The sequence below is a fragment of the Pelobates fuscus genome, chromosome 12 (assembly GCF_036172605.1).
Source record: "Pelobates fuscus isolate aPelFus1 chromosome 12, aPelFus1.pri, whole genome shotgun sequence".
NCBI classification, from domain to species: Eukaryota; Metazoa; Chordata; class Amphibia; order Anura; family Pelobatidae; genus Pelobates; species Pelobates fuscus.
In genome coordinates, this window is record NC_086328.1 from 4,565,819 (window position 1) to 4,583,000 (window position 17,182).

General features: G+C 43.7%; 1 protein-coding gene across 4 annotated transcripts in view; it reads right to left on the reverse strand.

Moving 5' to 3' along the window:
* Positions 1–17,182, reverse strand: part of PHKB (phosphorylase kinase regulatory subunit beta) — a 200,210-nt gene that overhangs the window by 74,939 nt on the left and 108,089 nt on the right. For all 4 annotated transcript variants that reach the window (XM_063437844.1, XM_063437843.1, XM_063437841.1 and 1 more), the window contains 6 exons: positions 14,729–14,824; positions 12,376–12,573; positions 11,180–11,237; positions 9,943–10,020; positions 8,480–8,638; positions 4,221–4,315 (listed from right to left, as the gene is read on the reverse strand). In XM_063437844.1, coding sequence (XP_063293914.1) covers positions 4,221–4,315; positions 8,480–8,638; positions 9,943–10,020; positions 11,180–11,237; positions 12,376–12,573; positions 14,729–14,824 — 684 coding nt within the window. The remainder of the gene's footprint in view (positions 1–4,220; positions 4,316–8,479; positions 8,639–9,942; positions 10,021–11,179; positions 11,238–12,375; positions 12,574–14,728; positions 14,825–17,182) is intronic.

Below are 17,182 nucleotides of genomic sequence, written 5' to 3' on the forward strand. Positions count from 1 at the left end.
GGGATCTGTACTGCCAGGTTAGAATCTCACTGGGCAGGACATGTATCTGGGATCTGTACTGCCAGGTTAGTATCTCACTGGGTAGGACATGTATCTGGGATCTGTACTGCCAGGTTAGTATCTCACTGGGTAGGACATGTATCTGGGATCTGTACTGCCAGGTTAGAATCTCACTGGGTAGGACATGTATCTGGGATCTGTACTGCCAGGTTAGTATCTCACTGGGTAGGACATGTATCTGGGATCTGTACTGCCAGGTCAGTATCTCACTGGGTAGGACATGTATCTGGGATCTGTACTGCCAGGTTAGAATCTCACTGGGTAGGACATGTATCTGGGATCTGTACTGCCAGGTTAGAATCACACTGGGTAGGACATGTATCTGGGATCTGTACTGCCAGGTTAGAATCTCACTGGGTAGGACATGTATCTGGGATCTGTACTGCCAGGTTAGAATCTCACTGGGTGGGACATGTATCTGGGATCTGTACTGCCAGGTTAGTATCTCACTGGGTAGGACATGTATCTGGGATCTGTACTGCCAGGTCAGTATCTCACTGGGTAGGACATGTATCTGGGATCTGTACTGCCAGGTTAGAATCTCACTGGGTAGGACATGTATCTGGGATCTGTACTGCCAGGTTAGAATCTCACTGGGTAGGACATGTATCTGGGATCTGTACTGCCAGGTTAGCATCTCACTGGGTAGGACATGTATCTGGGATCTGTACTGCCAGGTTAGAATCTCACTGGGTAGGACATGTATCTGGGATCTGTACTGCCAGGTTAGAATCTCACTGGGTAGGACATGTATCTGGGATCTGTACTGCCAGGTTAGTATCTCACTGGGTAGGACATGTATCTGGGATCTGTACTGCCAGGTTAGAATCTCACTGGGTAGGACATGTATCTGGGATCTGTACTGCCAGGTCAGTATCTCACTGGGTAGGACATGTATCTGGGATCTGTACTGCCAGGTTAGAATCTCACTGGGTAGGACATGTATCTGGGATCTGTACTGCCAGGTTAGAATCACACTGGGTAGGACATGTATCTGGGATCTGTACTGCCAGGTTAGAATCTCACTGGGTAGGACATGTATCTGGGATCTGTACTGCCAGGTTAGAATCTCACTGGGTAGGACATGTATCTGGGATCTGTACTGCCAGGTCAGTATCTCACTGGGTAGGACATGTATCTGGGATCTGTACTGCCAGGTTAGATCTCACTGGGTAGGACATGTATCTGGGATCTGTACTGCCAGGTTAGTATCTCACTGGGTAGGACATGTATCTGGGATCTGTACTGCCAGGTTAGAATCTCACTGGGCAGGACATGTATCTGGGATCTGTACTGCCAGGTTAGTATCTCACTGGGTAGGACATGTATCTGGGATCTGTACTGCCAGGTTAGAATCTCACTGGGTAGGACATGTATCTGGGATCTGTACTGCCAGGTTAGTATCTCACTGGGTAGGACATGTATCTGGGATCTGTACTGCCAGGTTAGTATCTCACTGGGTAGGACATGTATCTGGGATCTGTACTGCCAGGTTAGAATCTCACTGGGTAGGACATGTATCTGGGATCTGTACTGCCAGGTTAGTATCTCACTGGGTAGGACATGTATCTGGGATCTGTACTGCCAGGTTAGAATCTCACTGGGTAGGACATGTATCTGGGATCTGTACTGCCAGGTTAGAATCACACTGGGTAGGACATGTATCTGGGATCTGTACTGCCAGGTCAGTATCTCACTGGGTAGGACATGTATCTGGGATCTGTACTGCCAGGTCAGTATCTCACTGGGTAGGACATGTATCTGGGATCTGTACTGCCAGGTTAGAATCTCACTGGGTAGGACATGTATCTGGGATCTGTACTGCCAGGTCAGTATCTCACTGGGTAGGACATGTATCTGGGATCTGTACTGCCAGGTTACAATCTCACTGGGTAGGACATGTATCTGGGATCTGTACTGCCAGGTTAGTATCTCACTGGGTAGGACATGTATCTGGGATCTGTACTGCCAGGTCAGTATCTCACTGGGTAGGATATGTATCTGGGATCTGTACTGCCAGGTTAGAATCTCACTGGGTAGGACATGTATCTGGGATCTGTACTGCCAGGTCAGTATCTCACTGGGTAGGACATGTATCTGGGATCTGTACTGCCAGGTTAGAATCTCACTGGGTAGGACATGTATCTGGGATCTGTACTGCCAGGTTAGAATCTCACTGGGTAGGACATGTATCTGGGATCTGTACTGCCAGGTTAGAATCTCACTGGGTAGGACATGTATCTGGGATCTGTACTGCCAGGTTAGAATCTCACTGGGTAGGACATGTATCTGGGATCTGTACTGCCAGGTCAGTATCTCACTGGGTAGGACATGTATCGGGGATCTGTACTGCCAGGTTAGAATCTCACTGGGTAGGACATGTATCTGGGATCTGTACTGCCAGGTCAGTATCTCACTGGGTAGGACATGTATCTGGGATCTGTACTGCCAGGTTAGTATCTCACTGGGTAGGACATGTATCTGGGATCTGTACTGCCAGGTTAGAATCTCACTGGGTAGGACATGTATCTGGGATCTGTACTGCCAGGTTAGAATCTCACTGGGTAGGACATGTATCTGGGATCTGTACTGCCAGGTTAGAATCTCACTGGGTAGGACATGTATCTGGGATCTGTACTGCCAGGTTAGAATCTCACTGGGTAGGACATGTATCTGGGATCTGTACTGCCAGGTTAGAATCTCACTGGGTAGGACATGTATCTGGGATCTGTACTGCCAGGTTAGTATCTCACTGGGTAGGACATGTATCTGGGATCTGTACTGCCAGGTTAGTATCTCACTGGGTAGGACATGTATCTGGGATCTGTACTGCCAGGTTAGAATCTCACTGGGTAGGACATGTATCTGGGATCTGTACTGCCAGGTTAGAATCTCACTGGGTAGGACATGTATCTGGGATCTGTACTGCCAGGTTAGAATCTCACTGGGTAGGACATGTATCTGGGATCTGTACTGCCAGGTTAGTATCTCACTGGGTAGGACATGTATCTGGGATCTGTACTGCCAGGTTAGTATCTCACTGGGCAGGACATGTATCTGGGATCTGTACTGCCAGGTCAGTATCTCACTGGGTAGGACATGTATCTGGGATCTGTACTGCCAGGTTAGTATCTCACTGGGCAGGACATGTATCTGGGATCTGTACTGCCAGGTCAGTATCTCACTGGGTAGGACATGTATCTGGGATCTGTACTGCCAGGTTAGAATCTCACTGGGTAGGACATGTATCTGGGATCTGTACTGCCAGGTCAGTATCTCACTGGGTAGGACATGTATCTGGGATCTGTACTGCCAGGTTAGTATCTCACTGGGTAGGACATGTATCTGGGATCTGTACTTTCTGGCCCTAAATACGAATGTGTATTTTTCTGCAAACATTTGCTAGAATATGTTATTGAATAAAAACATAGCTGGCTGATTGAGGTTATTCATCAAAGAATGGGGCAGAATGATATCTGAGCAAAGCTTTCTAGAATGTGGAGTAGGCACAAAATGAACATTCAAATGTTGACGGGAGACGATCTCCATCGGAATATCATTTTGTGGGAGATTTACATATAGACAGTAATATTTTATGTTCTACTTTCATGGATTTGACAATTTCCAAACAGACTTAATCCGCTTGCCCTGTCACTCACCGACGCTGGCAATTCCTCTAGCACTTTCTAAAATTAATCACATTGGAGAAGTGTTTGGGAAGGCCATACAGCCGCAGAGGAGCTCGCATCCTAGAGGTTTGAAGGCCACAATGATCTGCGGAAGCACACCTTAAACATTCTATTCACACAGAACACGTACCAAATAAGGAACATACAGAATTAATCAAACCTAACAAGCTGGAGCAGTCACTTTCTCAGATCGCGTAGGTGTCAAATGCCAGGAGGGGGATATTTCTCTCCATACTCACGGGGAGATTGTTAGGGGATTCTCACTATTCTGTATGTTTACTATAAATCCTATTTGCATACGATGCTGAAAAGCAGTAGCTCATGTAGTTTGCGGAGAATACTATGAAGCACCGGGCACTTTAAATAAGAGAGTTTTAGAACATTGAATAAAGAATCTGCCCCTCTCTCTGTGTCCGAGTTTACTATTGCTGCACAATGCCTTTACATAGCTTGATATAAGTCACACGATACCTGATTTGAGTATCGCATGCTGATATTTCGTTGTTCTTGCAGGGGAACGTAACGATGCAGTGGGTCAATTTCCTTCGGACTTATTAATTCTTCAACTGGAAAACAAAGGAGATGACATTACTAAACCTCTCAGCAGGATGGAAGAGGAACAGAAAATGGCTAGAATGAAGCTTATATTGCCAAGCAGCTAGGGTGATAATCAAGACGTTTGAAGCAGTTTTATTAAATAAGTATTCTCTCCATTTAAGGATACATCTGCTCACAGATAATGCTCAGGGGCTGGACTATGTTCTGAAATGTCGAAGCCGTATGGGGAACCTGTGAGGATCTGTGCCATTAAAAATGACATTGTTCTATAATCTATTGCAAACTCATTTGTGCATAAAATACATTGACATGTATTGGTTTTAAGTAAGTTTAATTTCCCATTGAAAGAAATATTCCAGTTATTGAAGGCAGTGCATTAACTGTCCTGAAGTCCAGTGTAAGGATTCTACCCCAAGGCATTTATTCCCTAAACTCTATATTATAGGAATCAGCACCAGCTCAGCTATGGTAACAGCATGGTTACTTTATCTTAAATGGTGCCATAATTAGAATTGGGAGTTTATTTAAAATAAGATTAGTTTAGTTTAGTAAAGTGCTAAGTGCACAGTCATAACCACAGTGTCCAACTTCAACCGTGTAACAGGAAATTCGATTCTGATATGATGTCTATCACCTTTCAATCAATGTTAATAGAGAACTTCTCAATCTGACAGACAGTAAGGGAAACACAAAATAAGACTAGAAAACTTGAATGTTATTTCTTTCACTGAATATTGTAAATTCCATTCCTTGCACAGAGCTACAGATTAGTTTTGTCAATTTATTTTGCCAATAATCCCATGGTTTCAAGGTAAAGTGGCTGGGTGACGTGGCTCTGTAAGCCGTTGCCGTGTCTCAGTTCTGAGCGTGTACAAGGCTTACGCCATACGATGTATAATTTCATCAGAACAAAAGGAGTCATTTCTCTACATTTCATGCAAACACCTTCTGAATAAAATGCCTGAACGAGGACACTACCTTGACCTTGTCAGTCTAAAACCATAAAATAAAATGATTTGTCCAATTTATTAGGAAAATCAAATGGATGAATCACACGTCTATGAAATTGGAAAACGAAATACCAAATGTCCAGATAAAGCAGGCTTTCTTCGCCCACCGAGGTTTTGCAAACAAGCACATGCAGCGTCGTTAATAAAAGCGTGGCGTTAATACATAATCCACAGGACGCCCATGGCCCTGAGCTTCAGCCGATCTTGACAGCATGCAGATTTAAAACACCCTCATTTGTTTCAGTGCTCGTTTTGTACTCTACGCAGACGGAGTCAGCGGTACTTTAGCAGAAAATGTAGAGAGAAATAATTTAATTGCAGGTTAGAGTCAGTAAAGACATTTGCTGCAATATGTTTGTTATGATGGAAATTCTGATGGCCAGTGGCCAGGAATGGCAGGACGGGTCAGGCGGATATGCAGTGCTGTATATTACATGCGTGTATCCGAGAGTAGGGCTTCATTATTGCATGGATTACTGCAGGCCCCTAGGTTCTGGATTGTTTATTCAGTACCAATTGATGGAGCTCTTTCATTGTTCCTGATTTTTAGACCTGCCACTGTGGAAGGGCAGGACTGCAGACTACTTTTTTTCTCCAAATTATAAGCCCACTGTATTGATTCTCAGTCTTTAATTCAGGTTCAGGAATTTCACAATCTTTAGGAAACCTAGAAATACATCCCTTAAAGGATAAATCGGGTCCCAGTAGGCTCTCTATGTAGTCTTGTTCCTGTTTCAGTAAACCCTGAAGTTCCATGATTTCGCAATCCTATTTTATCATGACGTGGCTAGCATGCCATCAGTCCATAGAGGGTTATGATGTGCAGGTTGGTTAACTGCCATCTGCTCCTGACTTGGTGTTTAGAAGGAACACTAACTGCACGTCAATCATGGCAAGCCCAGTGCTTTCGAAAAGTCTGTATTAGCAACATATCGGACCATTTTCTGATTGTGAAAGGGTTAAAAGCTTTCTCACTTGGTAACGGACAGCTTGTCATTTTAAGTTTGTAATCCCAAATTACTCAGCAGGTAAATAAAACAATAAAAGTGAGTTAGACCGCTTTCTCTACTAAGGGTCAGGGATTTTCCTGCAATAAAGCCTACCACCAAGCCACTGCACCCCCAGGATAATAAAGAGATAATCCCGGGCAGGAATCGGAACATACCCGCAATTCGCAGATTTTTTAATAATCCTGCCGACATGGAACACAGTTTTAGTATTCATTCCTGACATTTTCTGTTGATCTACACTCCGGCTTTTCATATTTCACCAGAGAATGGATAATTTACGGCAAAAGCATAAATCTTGCCAGTTTTACTGCGGCGTGTGAAAGCACTGAAGCTGCAATGACACTTGTCTGCTGTTCGCTACACTACAGCGCTGCGCTGTTTACCAAATAACTCTCCTGGTGAACGATCTCGCAATATACGCGGGTTGAGAGACGTTTATGCTGTCAGGATGAGTGAGCGTTATGGCCGTACATTACGGAGCGTTGATGTACAGGATTATGTCAGCTTGCTCAGTCAACGTGACACTTTACACAACGCACCCTGAGCTGGTCAGCCTGAAAGGTGGTCTCGAGCCTCCGGTGATTTGACACTGACTGAAATTACAGTCCGGAGCGAGTAAGCAGACAGCTCAAACAGCTATTTATTAGTTGATCAAATGCTTAGCAGTTGCAGACAGCTCTCCGCACGCACCTTGGGATAGTTTAGGCTCAATACAGAAGAATGTGAAAATAATAAATGTGAGATGCTCCGTGACCTCAATAAAAACACAGAGCACTCGACATATTAACTCTAATACAATACCGACTGCTTTCATAAAAGGCCTTTATGGAATATCAAATTGACACTATATTCTGTCATTCCCATCTAAGAGATAGTTAGATTTAGTTACAACTAGAACACGTAAAGGTATGATACTTTTCATTTGGGGTTGTGTTATGATCGGTTAATTAATCCACTGTTTGGGGTGGGGATGGGAGGGGGAGGGGGGATAATAAATCCTGGCAGCGTCAAAAGGGGGGGGGGGGGAGGGAGATAGTTTGACTCTCCCCATATACGGTCAGACTACATTTCCTATGATTCTCTGCCAGCCTATGGTAAGTGGCTCTTCTAGAAGTAAGCATTTGGACTGATAACAGATCATTAAGCTACTGCAGCAGTAAGGCAACCAATCACATGGCTACGATAAGCTGAGAATTAAATCCATTAAAAAAATCTATATATTATATATCATAATACAATACTATAGAGATTCAAGGGATAATTCTGTGCAATACTCCATAGGTTGTGGGTCAGAGCACGGGCTGAGTGTGTCTGTATAATGCTGGCTTTGCACACATTTCACATTAAATGAAGCTTAAAAGCAGCTCATCTGTAGCATTAAGAAATCAATAGAGCGTCTCTGTGAGTGCTTGCCACCAGCCCCTGGCACGTAACAAATGTTTCAATATGTCAGGAGCATGGACCGAAAAACACTATTAAATGAGGTCCTGGGGGAGGGGGCTCTTTGCACCACAAAGGGGCCCCAAAACACAACTTAAAGTGGGGGACCCCTTCTTTTTCTGTATTTTCCCTTAGGTTTAAATCACGTCCGATGTGATCACCTTTATTACTGGCTTATTGCCGCCCTGGATTAATGTACACTCCGTCATAGGACTTGTTATGTATTTACAGTCTTCATTATTTAAATATTTCATTATTACTTTTAATATAAATAACTGCAACAAATAAAGACCGACAATGCAGCCTCAGTCTGATTTTATTCCTGTAAGTCTGACGGTAAGGATTTATCACAGCGAGGGTACCAGCACACGGAACCTGATCTGACTTTAAGTCCAATTTAAATAGCAACTAATGCTTCCATTCCATTGTATGCTGGGTTTACATGGCAATAATCCATATCAACTAATATCAAAAGGTATTTACCAGCTGGCCTAGTCACATCAAGCTATTGTAGAAAATCATGTTTTAAACGGACATGTTTTGAGAACCAGTTATAATCAGAGAGTAGTCTCACTGCTAATGTTGGCGAACATAGTTGTCACTGTATATATAAATGCACATCCAAGCACAGACCATCTCCATGCAATCATTTGATAAAGATCCTTTTTGCCAGTGGCCCCGACAGGACAGGGCATTACCGGCTCCCACTTACCCAGCAGCTTAGCGATTACGTAGAGCGCTTGCCCCCAAAGGAAGATTTTGCCGTCCCGGCCGCAGTTACTGGGATATCGTTTTTGGCTGTTGGGATTTGCCTTCTCCGCATCCACAAAGTCAGCAGGAACGTGGTAATATTTCGGAACCACGGGACACCCTACAGGAAAAAAATAAAAATACCTGGCTGAACCAAGAGGCCAGAAGCAAATATCAAAACAAAGGAATCTGCATTAGATGGGATATTGGGGGAGGAAGGATATAAAGAGATTTTAATAAATGTCCATCTGGAATCTATCTGAAAGAGAAGGTGGTTCACACCAATATAAATGGCAAGCACTAAGGAGATCTATTTACTAAATTGAAATTCAATGTTTGACACAGAAATAGTTAAACTGGATACATTTTCTGACTTTGCTACTTTCCCAGTTAAATGATGTTGGCCTAACATCTACAATCCACCCCAATGCTTACAGTGAATTCCTAAATGGACAATGGCGTGCACATTCCGACAGGAGTACCAGCGCATGAATATCTCATTAATTGGACAATCCGTGGCGCCTGGTGCTTCTCCTGCCGTGGCGTGCGCAGAATTTTACATTTATAATGAGTGCTTTCTGTGCTTTTTCTCTGCTATTTAGCCTAACAAAAGCTCTTCCCGTGGTATAAGAGTACATGAAAATACCTCAAAATCAGAACATTTAAATCAACAGCTCAAACACTGTTATTTTCCCAGCAGGTGAACGGCAAACAAAAAATATATATAACAAGGTAAGGCAATTGTGCGCAACTACCACCGTGCTAACAGTGAATGTTGCAAATCAGGCAAATGGTGAGGGTGTTTGTAGCTGCTGATCACTGATTTCCGTTACAGCTGCCCTTATATTGGGGTACCCGCTACCCCAAAACGGGATAGTTAATATATGACAACACACTACACTTTGCCTAAACATCAATCAGTATACAGGGCGTACAGCCTGCCTGAGCAGTCTATCAGTATACAGGGTGTACAGCCTGCCTGAGCAGTCTATCAGTATACAGGGTGTACAGCCTGCCTGAGCAGTCTATCAGTATACAGGATGTACAGCCTGCCTGAGCAGTCTATCAGTATACAGGGTGTACAGCCTGCCTGAGCAGTCTATCAGTATACAGGGTGTACAGCCTGCCTGAGCAGTCTATCAGTATACAGGGTGTACAGCCTGCCTGAGCAGTCTATCAGTATACAGGGTGTACAGCCTGCCTGAGCAGTCTATCAGTATACAGGGTGTACAGCCTGCCTGAGCAGTCTATCAGTATACAGGGTGTACAGCCTGCCTGAGCAGTCTATCAGTATACAGGGTGTACAGCCTGCCTGAGCAGTCTATCAGTATAGAGCGCGCACAGCCTGTACATTAAAAGTGATCCTCAGCGTTTAATAGAATCATAATAAATACAATAAAGAATGTAAAGCTACTCAAATCTTACCATCAAACGCGTGGGCCAAGAGTGGATCCAACGCTGCTTCATATTCTTTCACTTGTTCAGGCTTTCCTCGAAAAACACCTAAAACACGAAAAGTGACATATATGGTAAAAAAACGCCACCACAACATTCCGTTGGATATTCGATGACCGTGTAATATGTTCCCATTATCCCCTGATTTATAATTCTGAGATAAGGGACACGTTTCTGGATATCCATTGTGTTACAGGAATACAGTAAGCAATGTGCACTGCGTTGTGTGTGTCCATAAAGACACATTACCCACTGCCACGGAGAGCTTACTCACAGATAACCTAAAGAAAGCGTGGCATTGTCAGGGCACCTCTACCCAATCCCGATAATCTCAGGACTGGCATTCACATTGTGCTTTGGGCTCAATGTATTTAGCATGTTGAGCTTGGCAAATATGGGGTTAACATCGATCACAGAAGCACATAAAGAGAAAGAACAGCTCAGAATGCCCATCAATGTGGGAATCAGCAGGAAATGCGGCTTCTTGGTATTTAATATGACATTTTCATGAATATAACGCCTGATGTGGGTGTTTTTCTTTGTTAATCACAATGTGGCACAGCATTATTCCTATCTAATTGACTCCAATATAGTAGGCTTTGTAGGAAGCAGATGGAGCGAAATATTAAGCATGCGATCAGAATTCTCACTTGCAAATAAAAAAGCTCTGTAAACAAGCCTGTTACACATTATCTCAATGAACCGGCGGCTGCTTAAACCGTTATTTACACTTCTCCTGGGAGCCGTTTAATGACATGGTCACACAATGCCAGTCACTCATTAAAAGCACTAGCCGACACGTTAAATAGATGTGGTGACTATTCTATTAGGCAGCAAGACTGACGGACAGATAAATAATATCTACAGACAGAGGACTGAAATCTAGGGATGCCTGAACCAATACCAATGATATGAATAATGGAAAAAAGGGGGTGTTTGGAAGTATCTGGAAGTTTTGAGAGCGAGTTATAACTTTTATTGATTAACAAATAGAAGCTTTTATTGTACAGGAGAGAAAACACCACCATCTCTTTTTCAGCTTCTGCACCAAATGATGACCTCGTTAAGTGAGGGTATGCATTCAATAATACTGTGGCAAATTGCCTTGGATATTGCGCACACAGTCCTGCTGCTGATTTGGTTTGGTGTTTAGTGTAGTTTACAGCGAATCTGATCTGCAATATGAGTGAGGAGTAAAGAGACTCACCGTCGATGATCATGTAGATAAAAAACACAGGGAATTCACATTCAATGCCATCGAAGAGCTGCGGAGGATCAGAAGAAAAACATGATTGCGTACAAATATTGGAAGCCAAATACTAGGTTTACAGCATGGAACATGTAAATAAGGGATTGGGACAAAGGGATTGGCTTGGAACTCCCATTACTGAAAGGAAATGGCATCCATAATTAGAGCTTACAGGGCTGCCTTGTACGTAGGCCCAGATTGTCAGCTCTTGGGAGTACAGCACAGTTTAGATCTGTTTTAGATAGTTTACTCTGGAAAGCAAAGCAAAATACCTACGGTGGGTAAAATATCAATCACTGTGACAGGCAGTATAATAAATACACAGAGGGAAAGTCACTTCCTTGATCACTAAACTTATCAAAAGCAAAAAAGAAACAACAAAAACAACTAAAAGTCAGTGTACAGGACAATATCGGTTCAAATAAACAGTGTTTGGCACAATTAGGAAAAACGCTGAAAGAAGAGCGTGAGAAAATAAACAGATGTTTTCCAGCTAGTTTTACCACTTCAGCCTAATGAAGCAATTATCCCGCACACGTGCCTTCCTTGCACTCTCACTGCAGGATTCCTTACATTTTTCGTGATATTTGATTTATTTCTATTGTATCCTGATAACACTCCCAGGTCATCAATCAGGCGGCCACACTAACAGCTCACTTACAAGGAACGCCAATGTTATCAGTATTTTCTGTTTGGTAGGATCTGAAGATGGTTTGCTGGGAGTGTGTGTTTTCAGACTCTGATCAGTTGGCCTAGGCCCTCAGCATATATATATAAGTACAGGACTTACACTACTAGCCAGGTTTCAAAAGTTACTAGCCACTGCAAACCTGGAGGGTCCATGGCACACTCACCAGGAACACTTGCCAACGGTTAGTGAAAATGTTGACATATATTCCAGTAATTGTTTAATTACACTCTCTCTTTAAACTGTGCTTTCCGAATGCAGGTTCATTCAAAATAAGTAACAGGGGGTTACTTTGCACTGTGAGAAAGGGAGCAACGTGTCCAAATCTGCAAACACTCTGCACAGACTGGAGACTATGCACAGCAGTGGAGAGGAATACCGGTAGTTTATAAAGGTTTAAATGTAGAATGATGGTGAGAGGGCAGGCTCCGGGCCAGGACAGACAGACAGTCACTGGGAGGTTTACCTTAATTTCTGCAGGCTTGTAGTAGCGTCTGTTTTCATCCTCTAACGCAGTTCGATAGCCGTCCCTCAGGAAACGTTTAAATCCATACTTCCCTTTCAGCTTGCGCACAATTTTATCCAGGGCTTGGTGGAATAACGCATCATCGTCTACCGCAAACGCCGGGTAACTGATGCAAGTCAGCAGAGACGCGTCTGTATTCTGTAAACAAAGTCAGAAAGAGAGAGCTTAATTTACCGGTAAACTCGCATCCCCGGTGATGGTCATAAAGCAGAGGTTACTTTATCGGTAAACTCACATCCCCGGTGATAGCCATAAAGCAGAGGTTAATTTACCGGTAAACTCACATCCCCGGTGATAGCCATAAAGCAGAGGTTACTTTACCGGTAAACTCACATCCCCGGAGATGGCCATAAAGCACAGGTTACTTTACCGGTAAACTCACATCCCCGGAGATGGCCATAAAGCACAGGTTACTTTACCGGTAAACTCACATCCCCGGTGATAGCCATAAAGCAGAGGTTAATTTACCGGTAAACTCACATCCCCGGTGATAGCCATAAAGCAGAGCTTAATTTACCGGTAAACTCACATCCCCGGTGATGGCCATAAAGCACAGGTTACTTTACCGGTAAACTCACACCCCCGGTGATAGCCATAAAGCAGAGGTTACTTTACCGGTAAACTCACATCCCCGGTGATGGCCATAAAGCAGAGCTTAATTTACCGGTAAACTCACATCCCCGGTGATGGCCATAAAGCAGAGGTTACTTTACCGGTAAACTCACATCCCCGGTGATGGCCATAAAGCAGAGGTTACTTTACCGGTAAACTCACATCCCCGGTGATAACCATAAAGCAGAGGTTACTTTACCGGTAAACTCACATCCCCGGTGATAGCCATAAAGCAGAGGTTACTTTACCGGTAAACTCACATCCCCGGTGATGGCCATAAAGCACAGGTTACTTTACCGGTAAACTCACATCCCCGGTGATGGCCATAAAGCAGAGGTTACTTTACCGGTAAACTCACATCCCCGGTGATAGCCATAAAGCACAGGTTACTTTACCGGTAAACTCACATCCCCGGTGATGGCCATAAAGCAGAGGTTACTTTACCAGTAAACTCACATCCCCGGTGATAGCCATAAAGCACAGGTTACTTTACCGGTAAACTCACATCCCCGGTGATAGCCATAAAGCACAGGTTACTTTACCGGTAAACTCACATCCCTGGTGATAGCCAAAAAGCAGAGGTTACTTTACCGGTAACCTCACATCCCCGGTGATAGCCATAAAGCACAGGTTACTTTACCGGTAAACTCACATCCCCGGTGATAGCCATAAAGCAGAGGTTACTTTACCGGTAAACTCACATCCCCGGTGATAGCCATAAAGCAGAGGTTACTTTACCGGTAAACTCACATCCCCGGTGATAGCCATAAAGCAGAGGTTACTTTACCGGTAAACTCACATCCCCGGTGATAGCCATAAAGCAGAGGTTACTTTACCGGTAAACTCACATCCCCGGTGATAGCCATAAAGCAGAGGTTACTTTACCGGTAAACTCACATCCCCGGTGATAGCCATAAAGCAGAGGTTACTTTACCGGTAAACTCACATCCCCGGTGATAGCCATAAAGCAGAGGTTACTTTACCGGTAAACTCACATCCCCGGTGATAGCCATAAAGCAGCGTTTACCGTATCAGTAAGCAATCCTTGGCGGTCATTGGACTGTGCTGTAATGACATACTGGTTCTGCTAGTTGTGAATGCAGCTAGCGCTGTCTGGGAGCTGCAGGACCTCTCTACAGACAGGCCGGCTCTGAATGCTCTTAAAAAGGTTCACGTCACTAAATACCTCTGATCTGAATGCAACTAGCACTGCCTATTGATGCAGCTGATCTAGAAGCGTCTGGTAGAGTCTGGTCCATGGAAGTGATCTGAATGTTTCTAGCGGTGTGATATCTAACATTGTGTGCATTCTTTTATTTTTCAGCGACTCCGGGAAGCTGAGCATTTTGTCTCAGCGGGATTCTGAAGGAATGTGCTTAATTCTGTAAAGGTACAAAACCATTCCACCAGCACCAATGATTAAAGTAAAATGCTCTGTTAGGAACGCATGCTTCCTGACTGGCAGCTGACCTGCAATGGTTTTATAAATAATAACATAACTGCCATGGGCATAAACAGATCGTTCGAATAATCCTGCCAGGCTCTCTCTCTGCTAATTCACTAGGTGTGCCAATTGTGGCATTCTATTAAAACCTCTCTAATTGGTTGCCACGGAAAGCACTGCATTAATGGACAATTCTTTCTCTTCATGGAGTCTTTAACCTTCATTTTATTGACTTACATGGGATCGTGACTCTCTGGGTAGCAGTGAGCACAGAGTTTGTCTGTTTCGGTTATGGGCATCGAGATCGACGAATATGACTGACCAGGAGCAGCCCTGTGAACACAACAAGAAACAGCACAAAGCGTTATCTTCTCTAGCACACAAATGGTAATTAGCAAACGCCTATCAATTGGGGAGCTCCCAGTCTTCGGGCTGGGGAAATCGATAAGAAAGACACAATCCACGTCTGAGTGACAAGATAACAAATTAAACAGGTTAATCAGTGTGTATTTCTGCAAGATTTAGGAGGTGCGAAGACAATGCTGCAGGTCATGAGTTCCCAATAGCAAGAGGTGCTGCAGCAGCGGACATTGCAGCCATATATCTGGGAACATATAGTTCATGTGCAGCTACCACCAGAAAGGAACTACTTACCATGATACAGTATTCTAAAAACTGCCTACGCCTTGTGCTAACCATCTAGAAATCTGCAAGATTTTATAAAACTAAAAGGAATGTTTTGTAGTCAAACGTTTACTTTTCTGAGGGCATAAAGGGCATAAAGCATGATCAGAGATGAGTTAAAGGGACATGGGAAGCACAATAACAACTTGAGCTCAATGAAGCAGTTTGGGTGTATAGATCAGGCCCCTACAGTTACACAGTCTACCTAAACACTTCCTGTAAAGAGTCATCTAATGTTTATAATTCCTTTATTGCATGATCTGTGTACCAAACGGTTTAATAAAGCTAAAGTTGTTTTGATGCCTACAGTGTCCCATTAAAGATACTTGATGGAGTTATAGGGTAATGGCAGAAGAATGACCACAGACGAGCATTTTTTATGTTAATGGACCTAGGAAAGAATAGCAGTTAGAGCATGGTAACGATCTGTGAGAAAGGAGTTGGGGGAGTGGTAGTGTAGCCCACATAGTACGCCATGGAGGTCCTGGTCCATCTGTTATAGGTGCCCACACACAGATTCCCCATTCTCTCATTACAAGACACGGTGAGAAAAACTCAGAAAGGCAGAGTCATAGTTCCCCCGTTCCCTAAACAATTCCTTGATTTCTCCTTCTTTTCACCTATTGTTACGTTTCAAGCTATCGTTCATTAGTAATTAGAGCCCACTCTAATGATTTCTTATATAAAACAGATATTTTTGTATTACAAGATTAGGAGAGCTGGTGCACTGATCGTCCAATCCTTACCCAGGTTCTTTTCTTATTGCACCCAGCAAGACGGAATCTGAGTACGACCCATCAATGACAATATGTTAGGCTGGGGCTAGAACTGGTGTGGTCTACCCATTCTGTTTTAACGATGGCGGAATCTGCTGCTCTCCTGATAGAATATTCCTTTTAATATTGCTGATTTTACACATTAAAGGAACAGTTTTTAAAGTTTAATTCTTAAGTTTTGTAGAAATGGATTTGAATGACTTTGTACCAGGTGATCACAATTGGGAGTTAGACTGGTACTCGCGCGGCTGCCTCTCCATACAGAGGACGACTTGCAGTGTATAATGGCAGAAATCTCACTAAGCAGCTTGTCAGTGCTGACCGGTATATTGTTTTCCTGCTGTGTGCTCTGTATGTAATCGGATGAAAGGGATGATATGGCTGTTTGATATTACAGCACAATGCACCTGCTGGGACCCAGCCCTTAATTCACTAAAACATGCTAAAAAGGTGGCTGTCACAGCAGGGCTTGACAAATGTTTGGAATCTTGGAGCCAGCTAAAAAAGTTAGGAGCCAGTTTAAAAAAAAAAAAAAAAAAAAGTTTAATTTACAATAAGAAATAGAATTTTTAAAGATCAGCGTTCGGGAGTCTATAGCCTGCCCCAGTAGGCTTTTCAGAGAAAAGGCAATGTTTACATTGCTGCTTAGTTACATCTCTAGTGACAGTCACTCAGAGAGTCCACGCTCTGCATGGAGGCGCTGAATGTTACCCATAGAGAACATGACAGTCACTCAGAGAGTCCACGCTCTGCATGGAGGCGCTGAATGTTACCCATAGAGAACATGACAGTAACTCAGAGAGTCCACACTCTGCATGGAGGCGCTGAATGTTACCCATAGAGAACATGACAGTCACTCAGAGAGCCCACGCTCTGCATGGAGGCGCTGAATGTTACCCAAAGAGAACATGACAGTCACTCAGAGAGTCCACGCTCTGCATGGAGGCAATGAATGTTACCCATAGAGAACATGACAGTCACTCAGAGAGCCCACGCTCTGCATGGAGGCGCTGAATGTTACCCATAGAGAGCATGACAGTCACTCAGAGAGTCCACGCTCTGCATGGAGGCGATGAATGTTACCCAAAGAGTACATGACAGTCACTGAGAGAGTCCACGATCTGCATGGAGGCGCTGAATGTTACCCATAGAGAACATGACAGTCACTCAGAGAGTCCACGCTCTGCATGGAGGCACTGAATGTTACCCATAGAGAACATGACAGTCACTC